At 42.8% G+C, this 25,694-nt stretch overlaps 2 protein-coding genes across 2 annotated transcripts; one reads left to right on the top strand and one right to left on the bottom strand.

Annotated features, from left to right (window-relative positions):
• Positions 1 to 447: 447 nt before the first annotated feature.
• On the top strand, positions 448 to 4,040 carry Vkor (Vitamin-K epoxide reductase). Its single transcript, XM_050169616.3, has 3 exons — positions 448 to 732; positions 1,524 to 1,633; positions 2,112 to 4,040. Exons 1-3 carry the CDS (start codon positions 545 to 547, stop codon positions 2,318 to 2,320), a joined length of 507 nt encoding a protein of 168 aa, XP_050025573.1. The 5' UTR covers positions 448 to 544; the 3' UTR covers positions 2,321 to 4,040.
• A 2,605-nt stretch (positions 4,041 to 6,645) lies between these two features.
• Positions 6,646 to 23,751, bottom strand: Tfb4 (transcription factor B4). Its single transcript, XM_050169606.2, has 12 exons — positions 23,588 to 23,751; positions 23,351 to 23,421; positions 22,738 to 22,844; positions 22,535 to 22,659; positions 20,623 to 20,685; positions 20,454 to 20,512; positions 20,314 to 20,388; positions 15,799 to 15,852; positions 14,647 to 14,715; positions 12,892 to 13,027; positions 8,696 to 8,732; positions 6,646 to 6,829 (listed from the first exon to the last, which is right to left on the bottom strand). The coding sequence occupies exons 1-12, from the start codon at positions 23,595 to 23,597 to the stop codon at positions 6,754 to 6,756; spliced, it is 882 nt and encodes a 293-aa protein (XP_050025563.1). The 5' UTR covers positions 23,598 to 23,751; the 3' UTR covers positions 6,646 to 6,753.
• Between the last annotated feature and the right edge of the window lie 1,943 nt (positions 23,752 to 25,694).

Here is a 25,694-nt window from a genome sequence, read left to right as displayed (position 1 = left end):
ACCTCCTTGTGCGCGGCAATCTCTAAGGCCGTTTATTTTTATTATGGCACACTACGATCTAGCTGCTCGTCCTCAGATAAACGCAGAGATGAGATAGAGAGGGAATGTAGAGTTCTTTCTACTGCAGTTCATTTAGGTCGTCGAGAGTAAACTGTTAAGGACCAAATCATAAACACCCGCTGTATACCAGGACTTAGTTATGTTCAACACATATAGTTTTTAAATAACTTCAAATAAATGTGAGACAACACATTAATGCCTAACAGACGGTGATTCGCATGTGGAAAGCCGCATGCAAAGTGCATTTGAACACCGGTGACTTAACGCTGGCCTCCGTGATTTGTAGTTTCAATCTTCAATGCTAGGTGACGCTAGCTACCAGAAAAATACGACACAGCCCAGTTTGCGTTGAACTATCCACGCGCGCTGCACTCGCTTTCTAAGCTATCAAACGCAGCAGTAGCCATTTGGTGAGATTTGCATTTTCTACGCTCCTGCGGCGACTTCGGCGGCTTCCGCATCCCGGAGTGTGTGTCGTTTGGATATGTTACCCGCGAACCATCAAGCGAGGCGAAGACGCCTCAAAATTTACAACACCGTGGTCTGCTTCTTGGGTGTTCTGGTTTCGGTCTACGCCTACATCGTCGAAACTCGTGTGGAGCACGACCCGAAGTACGCGCCGATGTGCGATCTGAGCCCGAACGTCAGCTGCACCAAGGCGTTCAATTCCTCGTAAGTATGCGCGATTTCCTCGTTCCGTGTTTGATTGTCTTTCTCAAAACCTGATGGTGCGTCGTAGCGCTTTCTACAGCACAAGCTGTACGACTAATTCCGTTGTTTTCTTCGGCGTCCTGCAACAGAAATGGACTTAGCGATTTCTAACAAACCCATACGGATGCAGTGCGGCGGCGCAGGTGTCAAAATTCGGAACATATTAGAACGCTTGCCATGAACAATAGCGTGACGTCAAGGTTATCGCAGTATATAAGCAGGAGATGTATTGGCGCTAAAGACAGTTGCGTTATCGATGGGGCGGACACGTATAGTTCGTTCACCCGAAGAACAACATGTGCACGAGGGGCGCCGTAGGGAACAGCAACGAGAATGTAAACGGCGCCGGCGCGAAACGACCACCAACGAAGGACGTTCGCGCGATGCTGAACGAAAACGACAATCGCGAACCCGTGCACCTCCGAACGAGCAATGACGCCAGACTCGCAACGCAAAATAACAACCATTCCACTCTGTGAAGATAGAATGGCAGCGAAAGCACTTTGATTTTCGTTTGAGAGCTTTGACTGTCGTCAGCTTTCGCTGCCATTCCATGGATCTTCACAGAGTGGAATGGCCCCCTTTCTTTTTTCTAATGTGCGAACAGAAGTGGCAGCAAAAGAAATAAACGGAAAATGCTGACGTGATGCGTTTTAATTGTGCGATACCGCACTGTGGGCAATTAATTGTGAAGAGCGTTAATCTATTGTTCATCATAATGCGGTCATTCATTTGATTTCTTTATTTCTCAGGTACGGCAAAGGATTGGGACTTCTCCAACGTTTCGTAGGTTCCGACTCTATACTCGTGCAGCCGAACAGTGTCTATGGAATCATATTCTACTGCACCGTTTTGATCTGTGGTAAGAGGCCAGGAAGCGCTGTTACAGTTCATTTTTCTCCGTTACTTTGTCACTGTAATAGAGGCCGAATACGTTTTCAAGCTGCTGGGACATATTTTTCGCTATGTAGGTATGATTGCGGTTCCCAGGATGTTTGCATGGAAAGGTACACCCCCTCTGATTGAAAGAGTCTGTCCTACTCAGTCTATCGGCATAAACAAAAAGACATGAGCTTTGCATTAAAGCCTGTCCGATTTCCAGGTGTCGCAGCTTGCTAAATGCAGTAATACTTTGTAATTCTGCCACTTTTGGAAAGATAGTAAATGATATTTTCGAATGAATTACCCCTCTCTGTAGAGCCTTCAAGCCTTCACTGTAAATAAATAAATAAGTAAATAAATGAATGAATAATACAGTCAGTAATAATTGGGACAAATTCCTTTCCGAGGTTCTTTTGCACCTCGCAGCGTTCTGTATGGGCACATTCTCTTGCTTGCAGGTATGTTTGATGGAAGACGCTGGGACAAATTGCACCTTGCTCTCTGCATCCTGTCAAACATCACATCAGTCTACCTCGCCTACCTCCTTTACTTCGTACTGTATGCCCTCTGCGTGGTTTGCGTAACAACATATGTGTGCAACGCCTTGCTCCTTGTAGGCAGCATATACCGTCTGAGTGCTGCTGATGTGAAAGCAAAAAAGGCGTAACTCAAATTTTCATTACCAAGCATAGCCGACCGTGCGCACATTTGCAGCTGACCAATCTGTTGTGTGATAAGGCAAAAGTATTTTAACAGCGGTGTGAATATCTATATGTAACTGTGCTGCCATGTGAAAATTAAGTCGTGACAATGAACTAGCAAGGTGCTTGATTCGCTTTTTGCACTTTTTGCATGGACATTGTACCGTTGTTTGCTTGGCATTTTGTTGTATGCAAGATTAGGTATGTCAAGAAACTGCATTGCATCCCTCTGATTCATGGAGGAAGCACTTCATGGTTAGTCTGTTTATACAGCCTCTCTTATTTCGCCTGCAACAAATTTCCCTGAAGAATGTGTTTATGTGAGCTCTCTGCAGCTTATTCTTACACAAGTGGCAGATGACTGCATCAGCCTCGTCTTGAAAAGGTGTACACGCCAGGTACCACAGATGTATACAGAGAAAGTTCACTTTCGGAAAACCACAAATGCCATGGAACAAGATGTGCAAAAGTGATAACCTTTTTACAAGGGATTGTGTGACACTGTTTATGTACACTCTGTCCCCATTGGATACACTTAAAGACACCTGAGCACATGGTCTAGTCATGTTGCTGTACCAATGCAATTGTGGGGTGTAAGCATGTATGTATAGAGTGCTCTTATAGTTGTCATTGTACACTTTAATAGTGAAACGTGGTACCTTATGTGGGTGGTTTCCTTTCTGTGGTTATCAACAATCTTTCACCTAGCCTCTACTGTCACTCCACAATGAAGTGCGAACTTGAGAAAACTAACTACAAGGCACATTTCCTTTTCCGCATTCGCTCATGTGTGACTCGTGTGATTCATCTATATACAATTACTTTTCGGTCTAAAGCACCTTTAGTGCCTGGCATGCGATGATGGTACATGATAATTTCGAGTACAACTGTACCTCCTTTTAGTGAACGCTGATAAAATGATCATATATAATAGAGTAAATCTACAGTAGTTATGTAATGAACACATGCTTATAACAAATATTAAATATAACACATATTTTCATGCTGGACGTGACTTCCTTGTAATACGGTTCAGCTGTAGTATGAAGCATAAAAAAAGCTGTGATTGCTTTGTTTCTCCTAAATGACCTTTCTGATGCGATAGTATGTATTCATTAGAGGTGCGAGGACTTCATGTGCAAGCATTCAGGTGTTACAAGTGATGGAATGAAGGCACTGTTGATAGGTAGGTGCATGGTAAGCCTTTGCCACTCCATTTCAAGCTATTGCATCATGTAAATTGTGCACTGTTCATTTATTGATACTGCTGTCGCCCAAGAATATGTATGCATGCGTGCATGCTTTGAGTTTGCTTAACATTACTAATGTGAAGTTATAGTCACTGTAGCAATTTACGCTCGCTAGTCTCTATAAGCACATGCACTGCACAACTGCTTTTAGTAGAGAGTCCACTTCATTGGTTGCTACACTGAACTAGGGTAATGAGACATGTGCACGAGATTACATATGCTCACAAGTTATTTACCAGCGCTGCTGTGCATTGTACCAGTGTCTCAAATGAGCCTTTAATGGTGTTCAAGTGTAGTACTTTTGTAACGTATATCTACAGATAAATATATATTTACTGCTTATTTTAATATACCATCTATACATGTATTTTTCATGAATGTCTGTATGGAGTCTTCTGAAATAAAGTGTGCACAGATTCTTCCTTTTTGAGCATGATTGGTGTCAATCTGGGTTGTCTGTTTTCCATAAGCGGTGCAATGGAGGTCCTAATACAATGGTCCCATGCACTGCAGTACTGAAGGTTTGAAAAGGCAATGGCTTGGTCTTTTTTTTTTTCTTCGTTGAATTGTTTACCAAAATAAAGGTTTCAAGCTCAGCAGGTTTGTGCAGTGGGTTGCAACTAAGGCTTACCATTCCTGTTTTATATTTTTGGAAAATAATATTACAAGATTTTCAGACCTTCATTCTCTACAAGAGTAAAAAAACATTTGTGTTCTCTAATGAATGATCACATAAATGTTTTACCTTGGCATTTAATATTTGCAATTCTTGTAGATGGTATACATTCTTGAACCGCGAGGGTTCAAGTTTCAGATGTTCCTGGAAACATCTACCTAAGTAGACAAATTCTGAATTCTCTACTGCATTCTTAGTTACTCACAGTAAATTATGCTTTCGTGTGCAATGTTACTTTGTGGGCTGGATATTACTAAACGATGGTGAATTAAAACAAATGGCATTACAAAGAGGAAGCAGAACGGTACTTTTGCATTTAGTGTTACCTTATTTGCACGAATATAATGCAATTTCTTTTTTGAAATTTTAGGCCTGTGAATGCATGTCGCATTCGGGTTCATGACATGAATACAGGAGAATCTCATTAATTTGAACTCCAAGAGGGCAGAGTTCAGACTAAGGAGAGCCCTTTAAATATAGCGCCCGATCAATTGTGCAGTACAGCGCACAAAACCGACACTAGGCTCGCATTGAAAGTTTCCTCCATCAGTGCGCAACAACATATGCTGGAAAAAGCCTATAGGTTTCATATAACTCCCGCATGCAAAATGCTGGAGATCACGTGATCAAGTGTGCGGCAATGTGATGAAGTGCGAGCTAAGGTCTTTCTGTTCTGATGGGAAAGGAGTGTGCACTCCGCTCTACTTGCTCCAGTTCGATCTCAGTTTCCCATGTGTCTTTCCTCATCATTCTTTTATGGCATGTGACATTATGGTAGCCAGCGAAGCAGTGAACCTTTGCCTTTGGCTCGGCCGGGTTTGTCTGAAAAGCAGTTCATGGGATTCAGAAAGTTTGTTCGAAATAAACACTGCACGGTTTTTCGGAGTTTGAATTCAGCTTTTTTTCTTTTTTCTCTATTGAAATACGTGGGTCATTGCCAATGCCAACAGAGCAGTTCATATTAAGGGATTTCGAATTATCGGGATTTCCCTCTAAATGTTTTTTTTTTTATTTGCTTCTGGAGCTTCAAACCGCAGCGAGTTAAATGACTATGCATCAATGCGATCACTACCACATGCGGAGCCCTCCTTTGTATGCCTCCACTGCATTTTGCGCCATCTTTGCTCTCCTAATTTAGGCTTTTTAGTGCTGCATGTCAAGAACATTCCCAGTAATACGCAATTACTAATTGCGAGTTAAATAAATGAAAAATATATGTCTGTGATCTCAAAATGAAGAAAAGTCATTTCATCTTTGCACTATGTGTAGCTGCGTCTGCTGTGCGTGGCCTCCAAAATGGCAGCGGCCTGCAGTGTAGCGTAGTCTGCCTTGGGGGTCGGGGCTGGCTATGTCGCAACACTCAACTTTTGGCTGGGGCTTTTACTCTCTTGGCTTCCCCGCTGTGTAGCTTTCAGCGTGCTAGCAGAGATGAAAAAGAGAGAGAAAGCTGTGTATCGATGCAATAACTCCACTTATAGTAAAAGGATTCAAACAATTTTTGCAGCTTGAGATTCGTGGGACGGCGTTCTTTAACAGTGAAGCCATGCTACGATTAGTTAGAAAATTGTTTCAGGGCTCCTTTAAGTTGCAATAAGCTGTAGACGGTGCCTAGATAATGATGAGGGCTGTCATGTAGTCTTGAAGGCAAGAAAGCTTATGCTTTCTGTTGATATAAGCAAAATTATGGTTAGAAAAATAAATCTTAATGCTTTATTCCATGATGTGCACCGGTTTCATACAAAATCTGCTTCCCTGCAACCAATTTTTTCCTGAGTGACATGTTGGAAGTACAACGCAGTGAAATGGTAAAGGAAGCAACAATGCTGTATGTCCACCTGGAAATGTGGCTGTGACATCATCATCATCAGCCTGGTTATGCCCACTGCAGGGCAAAGGCCTCTCCTATACTTCTCCAACTACCCCGGTCATGTACATCATGCTAAATAGTACTAGTTTCTTTTTTATATCACGTTTGTTTAGTAAGAAAGTGTTTACTGCACTTTATACTGCCTTGAAAACTACCAGCCTTACCTCAAGTAATAATTTAATGCCTTGAGGTTGCTGTCAATGCTTTGCCCTTTTGGTGAAATTGCAAATTTACTGCATCTGTGATCAACACTGCTAACTACAGGTACAGGCTGTACACCACAGGAACACGAGATGAACAAAAGTGGGCACAAACAGCACTGTGTGCATCTGTCCATGTTCATGAGCTGCACCTACAGTCAATCACCGCCAAAAAGCCAACATTCCATCCTCTTGCAATGCTGTTACATTTCTAACTTGCAGCCCATAATTCAATGCTGCTGTCCATTAGATGTTGCTCAGAAACTTGATGAGAATGTGGAGGAAGGACCAAATAAGCTGCCCTTGAGTGACAGTTTTAATTTTCCGATGCACGATTCTGGATGTTAATGAGGGTGCTGACGGCTCTGCTGGTTCTGAAATGATTTCCTTGTATTTGGCAGGGAAATTAGATCCCGAGTTTCTGTTTTTTCTTCTTGGCTTTAAGCAGTGATGGTAAAGGCCCAGTGAACTTGAAGGCAGTCCTGCAGGAGAAATGGAAGAGTTGTGCTATCCAAAAGCAGCAATGCTACAACGAAAGGGTATGACATATTAGGCCAGTTTTTGAAGGGGCGGAACACACACACCAAATAGAAAAACAGCAGCGCATTTCCAAAACGACAGATGGTACGTTTTGCATGGCATGATGAGCAGACGGCGCATGATGCAGGAAACCGAATAAGTAGTCAGTCAGTGACTAATTTGTGCTTTTCTCTTACTCTATCCATCTCCTTGTCTTTGTACAATTCGTCTCCTTGAGCAGCACTGTTACGTGCACATGTGTTTACATCAGGGAGGAAAAAACAACAGTCTTCACACACTGTTCACACAATGGCCAAGGTGGTCACAAACCCAGACGACTGTATTTTAGTAACGGAAGTAGCAGCCATGAGGCAACAGGCATCCCTGCGGGGAAAACTGAATGGAACACAGAAATTTGCATTCGATAGGCCAGGCAACTTCATTAACGCCTATGCCGAGCATGAAATTATTCCACGAGATGAAAAGTTTAGTAGGAAGTTATACAGCACACTTTCGCATATCAAGGCTGCATTCAGTTAATCACTCTTAAAACATACTTTCACTAAGGTTACTTTTGTCTAGCACAGAACACGTTGGTGTCTTCAAAGGGCAACATTTCTGGCACTGTTTGAAGGTAGCACAATTAGCGCTGTGCCAGGAATGCTATTGCATAGACACTAATGCATCCGGTACCAATTGGGTGAATCCTCATGAGAATGAAATTGTCCCCTGCGAATATTGCCCCAGGTTGAAATGCAGACATCACAATGAGCAAATATTGTTTAAAGAGAAGTTTGGTTTTCTTCTCGCATTGTTGGCATGCACGAAATGGGTACATGCTCCCATAGTGTATTCAGTAATGAATACATCAAAAATAGGTCTGCTGCCAAAGATAGCTAACCATGGAGGGTCACATTGTCAACGCAGCCATAGAGCCAAAGCTGGTGATTAGCTGGGCGAGAGGTATCCTTGGTGTAAAAAGCTGTTCGTGGATGCCACACTAGCCAATATAAGCGGGATAAGTTTGGAGATGTTCTCAATAGATGGCACTATGTGTCCGTTTCAGGGGTGGTCTGATTTCTTGCATTTGCCTTATATCTTTACTTGACATTTCTAGGACATCTGCACGTGCATTCTGGCAACTATGTGCCTTGAAGAGGCGCCGTGGGTGCATTTCTCATGTCAGATTCCACCAAACCCCGGCAAACGAAATCTGTCACGGCAGCGTGGACTATGCAGTGCAAAAAGGAAAATAAAAGAAGAAAGAAAAGGCGACAGCACGACTCGGCACAGCCTAGACCAATTGTGTGGGGCAAAACTGAACACATGTTTCGAACAAGTCTTACATCGTGTCCCAGGTCAGCATTTAAAAAGTGCTCCTTTCTAAATGACTGAGTGTTCCAAGCTTTTCCACACAAAAATGAATCTGTGAATGGCAGTTGGAGAGCTGAACTGAAAAGTGCTCATTCAGATTGTAAATGAGAGAGAAAGATAGAACATGTTTATTAAAGAAATGAATAAATAAAAGGCAACCCCTGTGGCACTTTTGGTGAGCTACCTAGAATTTTTTTTTGCATTTTTTCAGCATTTATTACCGAACAGCACTATTATAATGAATCCGATTATGGAAGTTTACATAGCGTGCATATGGGGTAATTGGAACAGAGGGCCACACAGGGCGCACAATACTATATGATAGCCAATGAGTTAAACACTGCGAAGACAATTCTTTTCACACGATGACTCAAAGGCATTTCACTGAAATCTTTTAACACCTGAAATGGTGCAGCACAGCCACAGGAAAGGTTCAGGTTAAGAGGAATACTTACTGGCATGTAGAGCAGATGGGACTGAATGCACAAAAAACTGAAAAGAAACAACAGTGTCATTACTTTTGCAGAAGTTCCATTTTGCAATCCAGGCACAGAGTGCTTGAAGCTATGCAATGCAAGACACCCAAACATCATTTTCGGCAGATTGTTGAGTGTGATTTACTAAAATTAGTTACACAGAACTGCAGCAACCCACCCTACACCAATCTTTGGCACCTTCTTAGTTGCCATGAGTTCACTCTATATCAGCTCACTGCAAAGCTACTGAACCTTCTTCAATGAACATGAAGGAAGGCAAACCTTAAGTAACTATGTGATGACCTTACATTTACCAAGTCTATTAATTAATTACATTCAAAGGTTTCATGAACCAAACCCACGATATGATTATGAGGCACATTGTAGTGGGGGTTATGGATTAACTTTTACCACCTCGGGTCCCTTAGCATGCACATAAATTTAAGTACATGAACGTTTTTCCATTTCGCCTCCACTGAAATGCAGTTGCTGCAGCCGGTATGGAACATGCAACTTCGAGCAAACGGCGCAACACTGTAGCCAGTGGGCTACTGCGGTGGGTGCCAAGGAGTATGAGACTGTTTTAAATTGCTTGTCTTTCACAGTTCACAACACTTGATTCAAGCAGTGGGTTGCTGGTTGAGAGATGGAGATCATTAAACAGTGTGTTGTTGGTGCTGTGAGCACTAACAAATTAGATCACAACGCTGTACTTACCATAAACACGTTATCTTTTTCCCCTTCAATTTTCAATATAAATCTGCACTCCGCGCTGTATTTGAACACTGCTACAAATATAAAACAAAAGCCTTTTCGTTTAGCTCCCTGTCATTGGGCTTTGCTTTTATGTGTCTCGGCCATGGGAGAAAGCTAACACTAGACCGGACGCGATATTTTCTTTGCGAACTTTCCTACACATCAGCAGAAGTGCGAGGATAGTGAAGGCCCGGCTACGTCAAAGCAAAGATTACAAACAGGCTTACTGCATGGATAAAGGACTCCCTTTTTCCTTTGCTTATAGGCACTAGTATAGACGCATGTCCATGATATTTCCCCTATGCCTTTGGGGTTGTCGTATATACCTGTAGCATCAGGTTGCATTTTTCTTTTAGTTTCCAATGAACCACAATATATTCAATGACACAAAATTCAGTGACGTTACTGAACCGTTCAGTAACGCCACCATACAAGTCTTCTGGCACACCAATCCCCGAAGTGAAAAGACAAATAAATGCTGTTGTGCAGATGTTCCCTTAAAGGGGCCTTAAACACTTTTCTAACCAACCATAGCATGGCCTCACTAGTAAAGCACGCCACCTCTCGAATCTCTTGCTGGAAAGGTATTTTAAATCCTTCAAGTATAAGCGGAGTTAGATGTAGTCATCGCACCGATGAGCAGCTTTCTCTCTCCTCTCATCTCCACTAGCGTGCTAGAAGCTACTCATGGGAGGTTGCAAAGGGGCATTGCCAGGAAGTTGAGTGTCACACTGGCAAGAGGGCTTGTCGCAGCACCCCGTAATGGCTGCGGCATTTACTTTACACAGCACGTCGCTGCTGTCTTGGAGCCCAGCAGCTACATGCAACTGTCCTGTGCAGACTGGTAGCGTAAAGATGATGTGCTTTTCCTGTCTTTTTGAGATCGCAGACACACACACTTTTCACTTATTTACCACAAAATTAGCAATAATAGTATTACAGTTGAACCCACTTATAACAATATTCAAGTGCAATGAAAATTCCACTGTTGTTATAACCAGGTTGCACGAAAAAAAGAAATCAAAATGGGATGGCATAGCCGTTTCTAGATAACTATAATGGCAGGGAGGCCAGTTCTCCTCCCCACCACCTTCCTCCATCCGGCTTCTGATTGCGTTGACTCGTTTAACTATTTAACTCTGCTTCCTGCATGCTGCGGTTACGTATTGTTAACAAGCCGGGGCTGTTGGTGTTCAAGAATGGCAATGCCATAACTGCAAACAGGGGTCAAGGGTGGTAAGTGACATACGAGCTTCGCCGAGGCATCGCTTTCGTGGCCTCAAAAGGCACCTTTTAAAAAATGCGGAAAGGTTGCCGTGCCACCATCTCAGCTTGTGAAATCCAGAAGAAATGCTGGGACGGGATAGCCACAAGCATCTCGCCACGTACTTCCCACTGGCTTGCACGAAAAAACCGAATGTCCGTCAACCTTGCTTGCTTTACACGAAGCTTGCCGACATCCTTCTCCAAGGCATCCAGGTGCTCTAGAGGTAGTGAAGCGGAAGGGCCCTCGCAAAAACAAATGAGGGACTGAATCATCTACAGGACCTCCAGCGGGGACAATGTTGAGGCAGCCTGCCCTATCACGTCAATGCTGCTGTCGTGGCCATCACTGTCGCTATCCGATGCAAGCATGTTCACGACGATTGCCTCATCAGTTAGAAGCACTTCGTTTCCAAACCTATAGCAGCGTGCTTTCTTTCCACCGTCAACATCAAGCATTGCCGATGATCAGCGGGCGAATCAGCCATGTTCCATTTCAGCGGCGAGTCAAATGAGGCTGATAGCTAAGTCACCAAGAACGACTTCAACGCAACAAACAAAGACAAGCACGAGTGACTTAAGCCATTAGCATAATTGCGCAGAATGAGGACCAGCGACCAATCTGGGAGCAGCATTGTCATTGCGGTTTGGACGGTCCATTCGCATTAAGGAGGGTGGTGCGGCACAGAGCTGTGGGCGCAGCCCATTCGTGTTTGGAGGGGTGGAAGGGTGACAGCAGAGATGCATGTGAGGCTGGCATGCATCTTTCATGGAGAGAAGCGCGCAGCGACAGTTGGGGTGGCGGGCGATTGCACAGCGGCTCGCATTTTACTTTTGTTTTTTTCTTTTCAAGGATTCCGCATTCCATTACCTTTTGGCACGGACACCCAGCAGCCAGACTTTATCATTATAACTGATAATGTGGCATGGGGACATTGTAGTAAGCGGGTTATTTCTCCATAGAAAATATACAAAAGTTCAAGGTGCAGCAGCAGCTTTTCATTGTTATATATATATATATATACTCAATTATAACGACACCGGTTTTAACACTATATATATATATATATATAGTGTTAAAACCGGTGTCGTTATAAGTGAGTTTGACTGTACCGAGAATGTTCCTACGATCACGAAATCAGCCATTAGCTATTGGTGGCCTTTTGCAATGACGACATTGCGAAGGTGATAGCAAGAAATTTTTTATTGTTTCAACACGAGATTGCAAATTCCATACTGCATGCAGTGCAATAATATTTGGCTCGAATGTTCACAGGGGCTTCTCCAGATCCCCCAAGGTTTTCTTTGTTGTGTTCCAGGGGACCTTTAACACTAAGTCGCCACCCGCACATTCTCTACTCTCAGTAAAAGTAACATGTCTGCCATGATTTCTATATTGTGGTCATCAGTCTATCTGAACTATTTTGCTTTAGTGTCCCTAAAGGAGGCCCTGCAACAATTTCTGAGCACAGTAAACATGCATAACCACTAGACAATGCTCTCGTGAACTGAATATTGCTGTACAGGCAGCAGAGCCTACAATTGTGCTCAGAAGTGTACGCATTTGGGCTGTTTGGTTCACAGTTTCTGCTCACTTCTGCTAAAGTGTCCTTTCCCTGAACTTCTTAAAAACTGGCCGTTTTTCCGTATGCATTGCGGTGCACTGATGGACATTATAGCCATCGGCCGGATTTCTGGAGGTGTCGCGACTAAGCAGTGCCTAAGGTAAAACTAAATCCAAAGGCATCTGACGACTAATAAGTGGATGGTGCCATCTGGTGGCCAGAAATGATTCCACTGTGCCAATACAATGATCTATGAGACCAACCAATGCAGTGACCCAAACTTGGAGGCCGTGCCGATTCCAAAGGTCAGAGCGACAATGGACAGTGCAATGCAAGGTGGCACAAATTCCAGTGCAGCACCAAGGATGAAAAGCAGAGGAAGGCTGTCTAAGCCCAGCAGGGACACCACTTGATTGCATCATAACTCATACAAGGTGCATTAAAAAATATCAGCGATATTTTTAACAACCGATAATACCAGGCATATTCCACACCTTTCTCAGAGCATGTTGGAGGGCTCCTTGAGTGAAGTAAAAAAACAAACACAGCCCTACATGGCCAAATTACATGGAACATCAAGAGAAAACTCACTGGAAAGGCAGACCGAGCATACGTAGCCGATCTCGATGAGATTCCTGTGGCAAAAACAGGCTGCTCTGTAGTCTACATGAACTGGTGGTGGGAATACCAAATAGTCCCTTGTTGACTTATCCGGAAGGAACAGCCACTGCCAAGGAATAGTCATAATGAGAAAGAGAAAAGACTCTTGAAAACTTGAGACAAATTGCTGTTTGAGTTGGTACTGTTCTAAGAAATCAGAATGCTGACTCGCCACATGTGCAGAAGGCTTTCATTATAAGCTGAATCTCATTACAAGAAATGCTTTGTGAATGATTTTGAAATTACATCGCTTGCAACCTTGCCGTCCAATGTCACTGGCTATCGGCTGTAGAAATTATTTGCACTCATTACATTCATTAATGTGAAATCACAATAAAGAATGCACTTGAAACTACCTAGAACATGCGAAACATAAGTAGATGCACTCAAGCTACATTAAAGGAGTTATGCAGATCCCACACACTGTAACAATCAATATTATGTGAAGCATTCTGCAGGTAGGTACCTAGCATTTATTGGGGTTCTAGAAAGATACTACAAGATGGTGCAATGCGTCCATGTAAGGCAAGCAATTTAGAGTGTGACACAAGCATGCAACTGCAAAGCATAAATGATGGAGATGACAATGGCTCAAGAACAACGACAGGGAGGATTGCCCTACAACTAACTTAATTACTGCACTCTGGTGAAGACACGTTACAACTTGTTCCATTACGACCTCGGTCAATACTGAAGGTAGCACATTGGGTAAACTGGGGCCAATCCCAAAAGGTGAAGGGTGCAATGTAGCATAAATATCACAGCGCTAGCTGCCACATGGGAAGAATGGTGGAAAACTGGCATGCTCCTGCGTTCATAAATTGTTGTTATGCAATTTGTTGCATAACAAATTGTGCATGCGAAGCGTGGCTGGCTTTGCCTAATTCGTGGCGCAGATGTGGAGATATCGTCGACGTACGCGGCACCAAGGCGCATCGTTCGTCGCCGACTGCCAAATTTATCAAAATGAATTGTTTTCTCATTCAAATTTGCTTTTTTCAATTGAGCGATAATTCGGAAAATTCTGTGGCACCTTTCTGTGAAAGAAAAATTTATCGGCGACTGTACTTATTTGCATGAAAGGTCGAATTTCAATAGAACGAAATTTTGATACAACAACACAAATTACCGATTTTACTGACTTCGTTATATCGAGGCTTAGCTGTGTGTGTGTGTGTGCGTGTGTGTGTATAACCGCTTGTTATTCCCCAGTGTCATGCATGTGTCATGGCCTGATGGGTAGAGCATCATGCTGTTGCCTTGGGGAAACCTATTTCAAATCCCACCATTGCATACGTAAATTAAAAAAAATATTAGAACGGCCGCAAACTAGGCGAGATCAGAACACATACCTTCTGCAAAGTGCTTGGTAAGAGGCCAAGAATGCTTTGCACTAGAAACATCAAAATGCACAGTACAGAGCCCTAGTAGAATTTTATGAAGTGACAGGTGTATCCTGACATTCTAGCACAAACTGGGTGAGAACATCTTGCATGAAAACACTTTAAAACTTGGCTGCTTTTGTGGTCCACTCTGTATTCTATTTAAAATGCTTCAGAACATTGCCTCACTGAACTCAGACATGTTACGTATATAAGGCATGACATGACTGACTGTCACATCATTTTAATATTGCTGACCCGCAAAATAACAAGAACTGCCATAGCTGGGACGAACAGGACTTACCAGTAAGTACTGTAGGAGACCTGTGTGGTTTGGCACCTTCATGTACTTCCCACCAGTGATGTCACAGCCCTAAGAAACAACAGCGACACAGAGTAGGCTTTTAGCATCTCCCTCATGTCACAATAAATGCAAACCTAATTGCACAACTGTGCCATTGTACAAACAAGATGTCAAGAACAATGCTACATCCAATCTTGAAATACGTTCCTGACTACACACATGATTTTCTCTCAAATAAATCTTGTAACATTTATAGTTCCTGTCCATCAGCTAGTAGTTCGCACACCCAAAGCAACATCTCTGGAAATTGGGTTTGGGCACAGAACAATGTAGTTAATCATATAGATTGCCAGCTATCATTAGATTAGCTGACTGGTAATCCAGTTGCACTAACGCACATAATGTCTCAAATGAAAACAAAACCAAACCACACGTATAGCAGTATTCAGCTGCGGTCGCTGTCTGTGCAGTGTTGCAATAACCGCAGAAAAGGTTGCTTGCATAACACAGATACCTTGCTGTCTTACTTTGTTAGCATTTCAAACTTGTGGTTCTTATCCTTATTTTATCTTGGCATGTCTTGAGAGGACAAAGGCTGCCGCAGAATTACCTCTTGCAGTGACAGAAAGCAGGTTTGTTAAGCACAGAGGTCATCTCTGCAAAACTGCATGCAGAATGTTAAAGAGCATGATGGGCTGATTAGGATCAAGTGACTTTGACTCATTTGCCAATTCTTAGTTCATCACAACTATGTCATTCACTGGTTAATTTGATCATCTATCCATTAGTAATTGAACCATACTAGAAATAGTCATTCCGGAGTATGGCAAACTTTAAATCAAGCAAATGTACTCAGCCACGTGTATGAGATTTCAAGAAGTACATTACTAGAGAGCAGCACATGCTAATTTGTGGAAAGCCCTCAATTAAGTTTATTTTTTTTACTATCAGGAAAGTTTTGTTTAAAAAACTTTAAATAAGTACAATTCATGACCACAGCAGATAGTGGTAGCATAGGTCCATGCCTAATTTCTTGAATCACTGGCTACCGTACAAGAAACAAATGCTACTATAAGATGCTGGACACCAAAACAGAAAGTGCACTGGTAACATGAAAAATAAGTGATGAGGGCAGAGTAAAAAAAGGCTCACCTGCTGAAGCAAGCCAGAGTCCTTTTCAAGGACACATGCATCTATGATGACGTTCTGAAAAAGTAATGCTTGGTATGAGGATCAATTCAAAAGCACAACTGTGAAGTGCCTACATATTAATTTTTTGTCAACTTACATTTGCCAGCACCACCATTAAAGCGCAAAACAAAACAACAAATTCTGCGGTTTTAGGTGCCAGAACCACATCTGATTATGACGCACGCTGCAGTAAGTAACTTCGAATTAATTTTGACCACCTGGGGTTCTTTAATGAGCACCTAATTTCCACTACAGGGTTGTTTTTGCATTTTGACCCCTTCGAAATGCGGCCACCGAGGTTTTGATTTCATCCTGTGAACTCGTGCTTCGCAGCACAGCCACACAGACACTAAGGCACCGTGGAGGATTATAAAACCAACTTTTGTTGGCATACATACTCCTCCTGAAAATCTGTTGGGATTGGTCACCCAGTGACGGTAAAAAAACAAATTACGTTATGTCAGCAGAAAGTCACTGATGTTGTGTACCGACACCACTCTGCTGGCACAGTTTCTGCACGTGCAGTGCCCCCTCTGTGCCAGCCTGCAACTCCCCTAGGATGCCAATGCACAGCCTCTGAGACTGTCAGAGCAGCAGATGGTTCCTGTGCAGTGCCAAGGATCTCAGAGTCGGGAGCACTTACAATCCTCTGTACATTATTGAGAAGTTTAAAATCATGGAGAGACATGCAGCCTTGAGTGGCAATTTGCACCTCAGCTTTGCTCTCGTTTGCCACACAATGAATGCTAAAAATTTTTGAAGAGTGTACCTTACAGTTGCAGAGATATGCATCATGTTTGTTGTTCACGCAGACTTGACAGAGCACCATTGCGTGCAGTTGCACACATCAATGCACAATCCTCCATGATAAGGCTGCCAGGTATATTTTAGCAGATTGAGTACGATATACTTCGTCACATCTGTGCCACTGTGCGAGACGCACTCACAATATGACTGTTCATGCAGTTCAAATGTTGTGGCCACATGTAGAAAAAAAGGACCATTTTATCAGAGTTTACCGATTATAGTGCGTTCTTGAACACAGAGGCCTATCTCAAGGGAATCTGGAATGTATGATGATACTCATGTAAATAGGGGACTGCATGATAGCAGCATCATATGATTCGATGACTACCTACTGCACTTTTTGCTTCCACCACCAGAGTTCTACTTTGGTTTAGAAGGCACAAGTTCACCCAATAAATAGTTACTTCCGCGTTTGTCGTTTTCCTGTTTGTCTGCCTGCCTACTTACCAGCGCATGTCACTACTACATGACAATGTAACCAGCCTGCATGCTGTACCTTGATAGGCATTCTTCTACAGGTGTAGAACAAGCACTCGATAGTGGTTAAAGAGGCACTAAAGGAAAACATAAGGCCAAGCTAGATCAATATATTATTTGTCTGGAAATCCACAATGGTTTCCTGCATGCCCACGCGTCATTTTGTAGCATAGAAAACTGTCACAAAATGTCCCACTTATGTCCCCAATTTGAACCACTCACATCTCGACAGACGAGTTGACATATTCTCCCTGTGACCTTCTTCTATGATGCTGTCTGTGAACGAGACAGTGCCGATGTGGCAGGTAAAGTAACATAATTCGCTAACAAATGGCACCACTTCGATTTTACATTTTTGTCATTTTCTCACTTCAGAAAGCTCTGTTCTTGCTACCAGTGATGAACTTGCTATTACAGAAGCCTAATCTTTCAATCTAGCTCGATTTAATATTGTCCTTTAGTGTCCATTTAAGGGGCAACTGGGTCTTTGAGCAAAATTTTACTAAAATCTTTACTCTCCATGTTACGGTGCTACAAATGCATGCACACCAGTAAACTTACGGGCTAATTTTGAATATGAGGCTTATTTCTGTTTATTTCATTTGGTTCTAATTTTATGGAAGTTTCCTTTACTTATAGGGCAACTCCGGCGATTTTTTGGTGTCCACTTACCTCAATCAAATTTTCAATACAAGTTCTCCTTTGCACTCTGACTATCTGTTCCAAACGGTATGGCTGCAAATCATTCAGTTTTCTTGAAAATTAATTTCAAATATTGTTTGCGTGTTCCCGACTCATGCCCATGAATGTATGACTGGCCACCCTGTGTTTGTACTGGCCAGCCTGTGCTTGGGACGTCAGAGACTACTACGCCACTTTGCCCAGAAACAACGAAGCTGGCTCCTTTCTCTACGAGACGGCAGTTGACAGCCATCGTTTTGACAGACATGATTCTCTCCGTCTTGCCAAAGCACAATGCGGTGAGCTTGGGCACGTCAGCTGCCCCGCACGATAGTAGCTGGTCAAAAGCAAATGGCAATCCTTCAGCACTCCTACTGTCGCTGAAATTGCCGCTGCCTAGTTCGAAAGAGCTTTAAAAGCTCCCTGTGTCATCAGGAGACATCACCAGCTTCGCTCTTTTGACGTTGGTGCCTTGTGTGCTGTGTGTTTACATTACGGTAGTGTATGATCTGATGTCATCGACTCATTGTGATGTCACATGAAGCAGCTACGAGTTTCGACTTTGGTACGTCGTTCATTGGTTATATAAAGCTATTAATGAATTTCTAAGTAAATTGCACCATCCTACCAGTTACAGGGCTGTCAAGCTATTTCAAAATGACAATATCCTAATATGGGCAACAAAAAAACGCTGGAGTTGCCCTTTAAAGGGGCTCTGCAATGCCCCTGACAGAGGTTGTTGGGCAGCACTAATAGCATCATCACGAGGTGGCGATTTCATGCACGTCTTGTGACAGACGTGACATCAACGTGCAACACTATGATCATCGTTTAAAAACGGAATGTGCGATTTCTGTTTGCATGATATTTGATTACGTTTATGTTTGCATGACATGACAAGACGAAAACTGTGGCCTGACCTTCAACGGCTATATTAGTTATCGCATAACTACCACACAGTCAGGTACAAAGTGTTGTAACCATGGCAATGATGCACCAATATGCCACGCACATGGCACGCCAATGTCCACCTTGCGGCAGCCGTTGTAACCGTAGTAAAGATGCTATGGCCTCTGAGAATGGACCATGCACTGCCAGATTGTGGAGGCCATGCTGACGCCATCAACAAGCTGAGTAGCCTAGACAAACAAGGTGTGCAAATGTTCGCTTTGTCACGCGAATGTCCTGCTGCTAGCGGGCACTGTAGTTCTACCTCATGGAAGAGCGAGATGCCACATCCAGAGCTGCGAAAAATTCTAGTTCAGGCAAACTCTCATTTTGCTTGTACCTTGAAGTTTCTGTAAATGCAACTTGAGTTTGTGTTCGTTATTTATCCTGATTACAGTGGTGGAAGAGGTGTGTGACCTATTGGCGCAGGCAAAAATCTGATTTGGCACAGCGACAAACACCTCTGGTGCAGTGTACAACACACCTAGATTCAAGATATGGTAACGATTCCAACTTATGTGTATGTGTGTAATTATGTGTATCAATGAGAGATTCAGGCTAAAAATTACCAGAACAGTTCAATCAATTTTTAACAGTATTACCAGAATGGCTTTCCTTGTGTGTATATCCCGCTACAGAGTTGCTTCTAGGACTTTGGCTTTGCCACATACGGCTCATCTCAAAAGAGCAAAAACAAAGAAGTTCGCTAAACTAGAGCATGTCAACAAGACCATGCCCTGGAATGTGCACGATTAAATCAAAGTTACAGTTAAGGCATCCAAGATGGCTTCTAATGTGCGCATGGCAGGAGGGATTGCCATGGTACATACACAACATGATGCATGTGAAAGCTGATTAAATTACAACAATGGAATCTGCTCTTCCGATCATGCAGGGATGTAAAGGACGTCCCCAGTCACAAGCAAGCATATTATAAGATTTAGTGGCACCGGACATTCAACGATGCTTCTTTTTTGGTCCAATATCCTCTTTTGCAAACTCCATGCCATGCTGGTACAAGATATAAACTGTAGCACGAACAGCAGTAACATGAATATCGCACACTGGCTGTACATTGGAACATTTGCCAAAGAAAAATGCAACAAAAGCATGAAAACAACGAATGAAGAACCGTCAGCATCTGTTATATCCATGGCTATGGCCACCTCGGTGACTTCCACAATGATGATGACGATGACGGCATGGCTTAAATGGTTTGTTTTACTGGCCCGAGACCTTTCGCTCTTATGCTTCATTTGACTCAGGCTTGGTGCCATTTTGCACTAAAATGCTACTTTGAGCAGGACGGCACAAGGGATCGCTCCTGGTGCAATCTGGTGCAAGTGGCACAGCTGTTGCAAACCTGTAATTCCTCCCCATAGTTCCAGAAAAACACGCAGGTGAGTGTTTCTCTGGAACTATGTTTTACTCGCACGTCTGTAGGAGCAACAGATACCCATTACACGGTATAGGTAAGCTTAACAATTTGCCTTAATGCCTGTTTAGATGCAACAAGAACAATAAAACTACAATGGTAATGAAGTGAATGGCAGCTGCAATTACCTTTTTTTGTGCAGTAAAGAAGACATTCATGAAGTTGAGGTACTGAGAAGCACTTTCACCTGATGCAGATAGCACCTGTACGGAGGAAGAAAACATTTAACTATTCGTAAAAATTACACCCATCATTAAGTTAAACTTACCAGTATTCGGGATGCTATTTTTTTCTGACCTGCCGTCTCCTTTTCTATCCTGTGAATGTCTATGGTTTTTATAGGTTCAGGAGAATATGCACCAAATTCAACACAAACAGATTATAACATTTCGAGCAAAAAAAAAAAAAGAAAAGCATCCAATTCCCGAAAAAGATACAACAAAGGGCAAGGCTGAGTCCTCCTGTCAGCAGGGTTTCCGAAATGGGTGATTCACACTTATCTGAAAGTGAGAAGGAATGCAGAAGACAATGTAATACTTCTCTGCACTGTGCCTAAATGACAGAAGTACTGCATTTGTTTCTCCTTCTGTTGCCCGACAGCAAATAGCATCCTAATAACAGTCACCATGTCTACCATGTTCACATTGCATGTGATGTCAAGGCATGGTTGGGACACTCAAGAAATGCTGATGGTCATGAGGTAGCACACAGTTTAACCCTTTGAGACGCTGTCTACACAATTGTGCACAGCAGGAGAGCGCATCAATAGCAAAAGCACTGATGAAAGTAATGGTATTTAAAATGTGTTCCATACATCTTGAAACACTTATTATTGGAACTGTGCTTCAATTTTGAATAATGTCCAGAATGTTTTAGAAAAATGAGTGAAAAGGTAGATGGCTGGGTGTTTTTTACTGTGTCAGTATGTTGTATGTAGCGGGTTCACTTTTCATTGTTTTTTACAATGTCATGCGCCAGGCATAATTTTCAAGTGGCTGGATAAGTGCTTTTCAAGCTTTTCAAAATACGAAATAGTACATGTCCTCATATTTTGTGTTCCTGTGGGGAGATTTCGCATGGAGTTGAAATTTTGTAAACTTGCCAAAACTCACTAAACAATTGAAAGTTCTTAATCTTTTCTGCAGCTGTACAATTTCTACGATTCTGAAGATGCAAGAGATGTAGTGAAAGCAACTTTTGAATCAACGGGATAAAGTGGTGTCTGAAAGGGTTAACAGAGTACAGGCAAGCTGCATCACTAACAGACTGTTGTGTTATGCCTTAATTATGGGCTTGAGCTGCCCAACCATGATGTTGCCTGCTCCACAATATACACCAGCTGCCTCGCATGACATCGAGGTGTGCACGTAAAGGTGCCCTGTTGGTTATTAGCCATAAAACGGTTCAATCAGATAAGATGCATGCATGAATCATAGGGTGAGTTTCCTTGCAGCGTGGATGCCAGGACAATAAAAATTGTCCCACAGTAAGACTGTTGGAATGGTGCAGGACTGATTTCAATAGCTGATGGTGAATGGTAGCTTTAAACAAATGACACAAGGGCATATAAGAGCACAGAGTGGCATGTGAAGCTTATAAGTTCCACGGCACACAATGTTACGAAGTACTGGAGTGTTCTCAGGAAATGGTTGCTGTAGACATGAAAACAAGTGAAATGTTCAGGTGTAATATGTCTAACTGGTGTAATAGGAGCAAAACTATGAAAGTGCATTTTCAAAGCATAAAATTAGCTTTGTGCATTCTCAAGTCGAGTACACATGAATAAATACCATATAATTCCAATTACTCCTCTGCACATTGACTGATTACTTTCGGTATGTGCAATGAAATCCATCAAATGAGAAGATCATTAGGTCACGTATATCTACTGGAGAAACCAAGAGGAAGAAAGCCCAGAAAAGCATAATGGAACCAGTGTTCTTAATTTCACGGAGCTATTTATGTTTGGCTCTTGATATAATCTTACAAAGGTAATTCCAAGTTCCAAACAAATGGTTTATGACAAAGCAATACAGTGTAACAATCGGCAACATTGCAATATTAGCGGTCACTAGTATCACTGTTTTCACTAGAATGTCTATTTGGGCACATCCATATTCAATAACAAAGCATTTAGTGCAGCACAATTAGCAATAGCAAGATCATGCAATGAGAACGCTGTCTGGCCGTTGTAACAGCTTGCTGACAATAAAAACATAACTTCTTTATTTGTGGCGTTATGGCATCACTTTTAGTACTATATTGCTACTGAAACACAGCTTTGCAACACACTTCTTAGTCCTTTCTTAGAATTCTCTAAACATGATTTGCACTTGAACTAAAACTTACCTGACAAAACTAGTTCTTTAACGCCTTCCTTGATGGCATTTGTAACCTCGCTGAAGAGTTCGTACTGCCCATCCACTGAAACGGTTTCTTGGGCAGAGGGCAGAGCTTTGGGGTACAGAAAAATGCTGAAAATAAAATGGATGCGTCACACACAAACCGTCACAGCCATTCCTTGCACCAACACACACTTTTGCCAACCGTACCTTTTGTGTGAATGGCAGGCAATGACTGCCAACCTGTTGCATGGGTTGAGCATCAGATGCGAATTGCAGAACACAGTGGCCGCATCGAGAAACCTTGATACTATCCCCTGCAAACATAATATACACTCAGTCATCAATCAGATGCAGCCACACACTCAGTCATCAGATACAAATGCCAAGTACACAAGCTACACGGTGCTGCAGCAGCCAGTAAAACTTCAACAGCTGACCCTTGGAAAGGCGAAAACATTACACTGTCCGGCAGTTCAACACAGGTACGTACGCACTGTATGCGTACACGCACAAATCTGCCTTATAGTAAACCAGAGCATTGCAATTATCTCCTTGTAGGTAACGTTAAGTGTGCGTCAAGGACGTGTGTGTGTGTATCGGCCTCCGTCAAGCTGAACCTCCGAATATCTTGATCCGTATCTAGGGTGCGCCGTTCACAACACTAAACTCGCAACAGTACGTTACATGAGAACATAATTTGCACATTTTCCAGCACTGCAAAGTGCATGAAGGATTGTGTTGCGACTTTTCGAGCCAGGGATAGATGCAAATGCAGAATACATGAAAAACAACATGATGAGACCTTGCAGCAGACGCTCACCTCTTCATTCTGAAGTAAACTGGCGCAAGGATTTGTGTCGATGATCGTGACCAACAAGCTCCCTTCATCTTCTGTTCAAAAATAAATTACAGAAGAAATGTGAACTATATGCAATCGTTCTTCATAATTATCCGACAAGCAAGATGAAATCGTCGGGACAATTATTAATGAAACGAAAATTGTTTGTTCGCTCGAAGATAGATTCTAAAGAGAACAAACGTCAATGAGAGAACATACCGCAGGGCATGGTGAACGATATTCAAATACTTTCGCTGTAGTATGCAGTTAGAAACAATACAGTATGAAAATAAACTTCGAAAACATTCCCAGTACATGAATGTACCGCGTCGCACGCACGATATGCCGGTATGCCGGCGACGGAAAGTTGCTTCAAAGCCCACAACCATAGAGTTTCTAAAAATACCCTAGAGGGAAATGTGGCGCTAGTGTCTACGGGGGTTCTCATGCGCGTTCCTCAACCTACATGGGAATGATGGGAAGTACAGGCTTCGGATTGACTTCGGTCTTTAGACTAGCGGCGTTTGTTTCTGGCGCAGTAAACAAAGCTATACTCAAATATTATCGCGTAAAATCTAATTCTATTTCTGCAGTGTGTTATATAATGTACAACACGCTGCATAAACTTTGTATGACTTTGAGATGGAAGCATGGTTTACTATGGTTTGTCACCAGGACACACCAGGGTGTGCATACTTGTGCGATTCTGTTCCCAATTTAACGCCAAAGAATAATTATTTATTCATTTCTTCAACAGCAAAACAACCGTGCAAGTACTTATATAAAAATATTCATCATGTATTTCTGGAAATAAAAATGTTGTATTGTGACAAAGCGTTGCGCCCTTGAGAGGAATGCTACAAGTGTCGTCTGCTACGACGCCTGCTCGCTGCAAACGCGAGACTTTTCTCGCAGACGACAGGCACTTGCGAACTCTCTCGCTCTTTCGAAAGGTTGCGTCGGCTGTCACGATTGCTGAACGTCTTCAAGTACTTTTAAGCACATCTGCTGCAGTGCTAGCTAGGACGCTAGTGGCCTCCTACGAGTATGCTGCATCATATTTTATATTGGCGTACCGCTTCCGAAGCGTTACAGCGTGGCTTTGCGGGTACCCATTGTGCGACACTAGACTACAGCTAGGAAGCAGCTATCTTTCCTACCACAAGTAAGTTTGTGTTCTCAAAGTCCTAAAACACGCATTTCAATGAGCACATAAATGAGCACATAATGAAGCCCTCAATAAAATTTGATTGTCAAGCCACTAGAAGTACAACTGTATATGTCTTGTATCAGTAGTGCCTTCTTTGTCCTATTCTGAAGTTTCATAAAGCACGTAACGCTACAGTGCGAACCTAACACACTTAACAAACAAAGGTCCAAACGCTCAAAACATGTTCTTTCAACGTTTACGATGCCGCCGCTTTCTCGTCACGGCTTCGACGCCACACCGCGACACAAGCATCGTCCCAGTCGCTGGCCCAGCGCGCTATCGCCACTCCGAGCAACATAACAAAGGCAAAGAGCTTTGCGTTGCACTGTCCAACTGCAGGTTATAGCAATTGCGCTTGGAGCGAAACCAAAACTGCCAAAAAAATACTTGTACACTAGTTCGCCAGTCAATAGAATGCCAATCCGAAGCCTGTACTTCCCATCATTCCCATGATGGTTGAACGATCGCAGCGCCAGATTTGCCTCTAGGTATACTAATATGAAACTCTATGCCCACAACCATCCAAAAACTATTTTGCTGTCAAAACGTGAAGTTTAAGGATGGCGGCTGTGACGTCAACAATTGCTTAAAAGCGTGGTTTTCGGAATTTTTTTTTTATGTCGCTTGTAGGTGTTAGACGTTCCAAACTTAAGAAATAAGCTTATCCACGTTTTATTCAAACGTTATTTTTATTTGAAAACTTAAGATGCACAAAAATACTTGCAAGCAGTCACATGGAGCCAACCGAGCCAACTGTAGCACTGGCTGCAGTCATCATCTGCAAGGACGAGTCGCATCGTGAGGTCGTCGGTGTACAGGCTGAACTTCTCTGCTTCTACACGCGCCAATCCCAGAACTTTTTCACGATGGCCGGTGGTTTTGCGACCACACTGTACAACGGTGTCTTCAAGAGATCCTCGACATTTGCGTTAGCCGCAATTGTGGGCGCATTTTTCGTGGAGCGCATCACGGACATCACAGCGAACACGATCTTCGAGTCGGTGAATAAAGGGGTACGTCCAAAACTTCATACATTACTTACCTCAGAGTAGTAAAAGGGCCTCCAAGTAACCCGCCTGTCAGCCTTGAGTCGCGCGGACCGTTTTACGTTTGCCC

The sequence above is a fragment of the Dermacentor andersoni genome, chromosome 3 (genome assembly GCF_023375885.2).
Source record: "Dermacentor andersoni chromosome 3, qqDerAnde1_hic_scaffold, whole genome shotgun sequence".
Classification (NCBI taxonomy): Eukaryota; Metazoa; Arthropoda; class Arachnida; order Ixodida; family Ixodidae; genus Dermacentor; species Dermacentor andersoni.
The sequence above is the reverse complement of the archived record's forward strand: the minus strand, read 5'-3'. Positions and strand labels throughout refer to the sequence as shown.

Excerpts from the sequence above, each read along its gene's own strand:
- Vkor (XM_050169616.3), top strand. The coding sequence starts at position 545 with ATGTTACCCGCGAACCATCAAGCGAGGCGAAGACGCCTCAAAATTTAC. Across the intron at positions 733-1,523 it reads ACCAAGGCGTTCAATTCCTC|GTACGGCAAAGGATTGGGAC; the intron begins GTAAGTATGCGC and ends TTTATTTCTCAG. Across the intron at positions 1,634-2,111 it reads CTGCACCGTTTTGATCTGTG|GTATGTTTGATGGAAGACGC; the intron begins GTAAGAGGCCAG and ends TCTTGCTTGCAG.
- Tfb4 (XM_050169606.2), bottom strand. Across the intron at positions 13,028-14,646 it reads GTCTCCTACAGTACTTACTG|TGGCTGTTCCTTCCGGATAA; the intron begins GTAAGTCCTGTT and ends ATTCCTTGGCAG. Across the intron at positions 8,733-12,891 it reads ATGCTCGGTCTGCCTTTCCA|TTTTTTGTGCATTCAGTCCC; the intron begins GTGAGTTTTCTC and ends GTTTCTTTTCAG.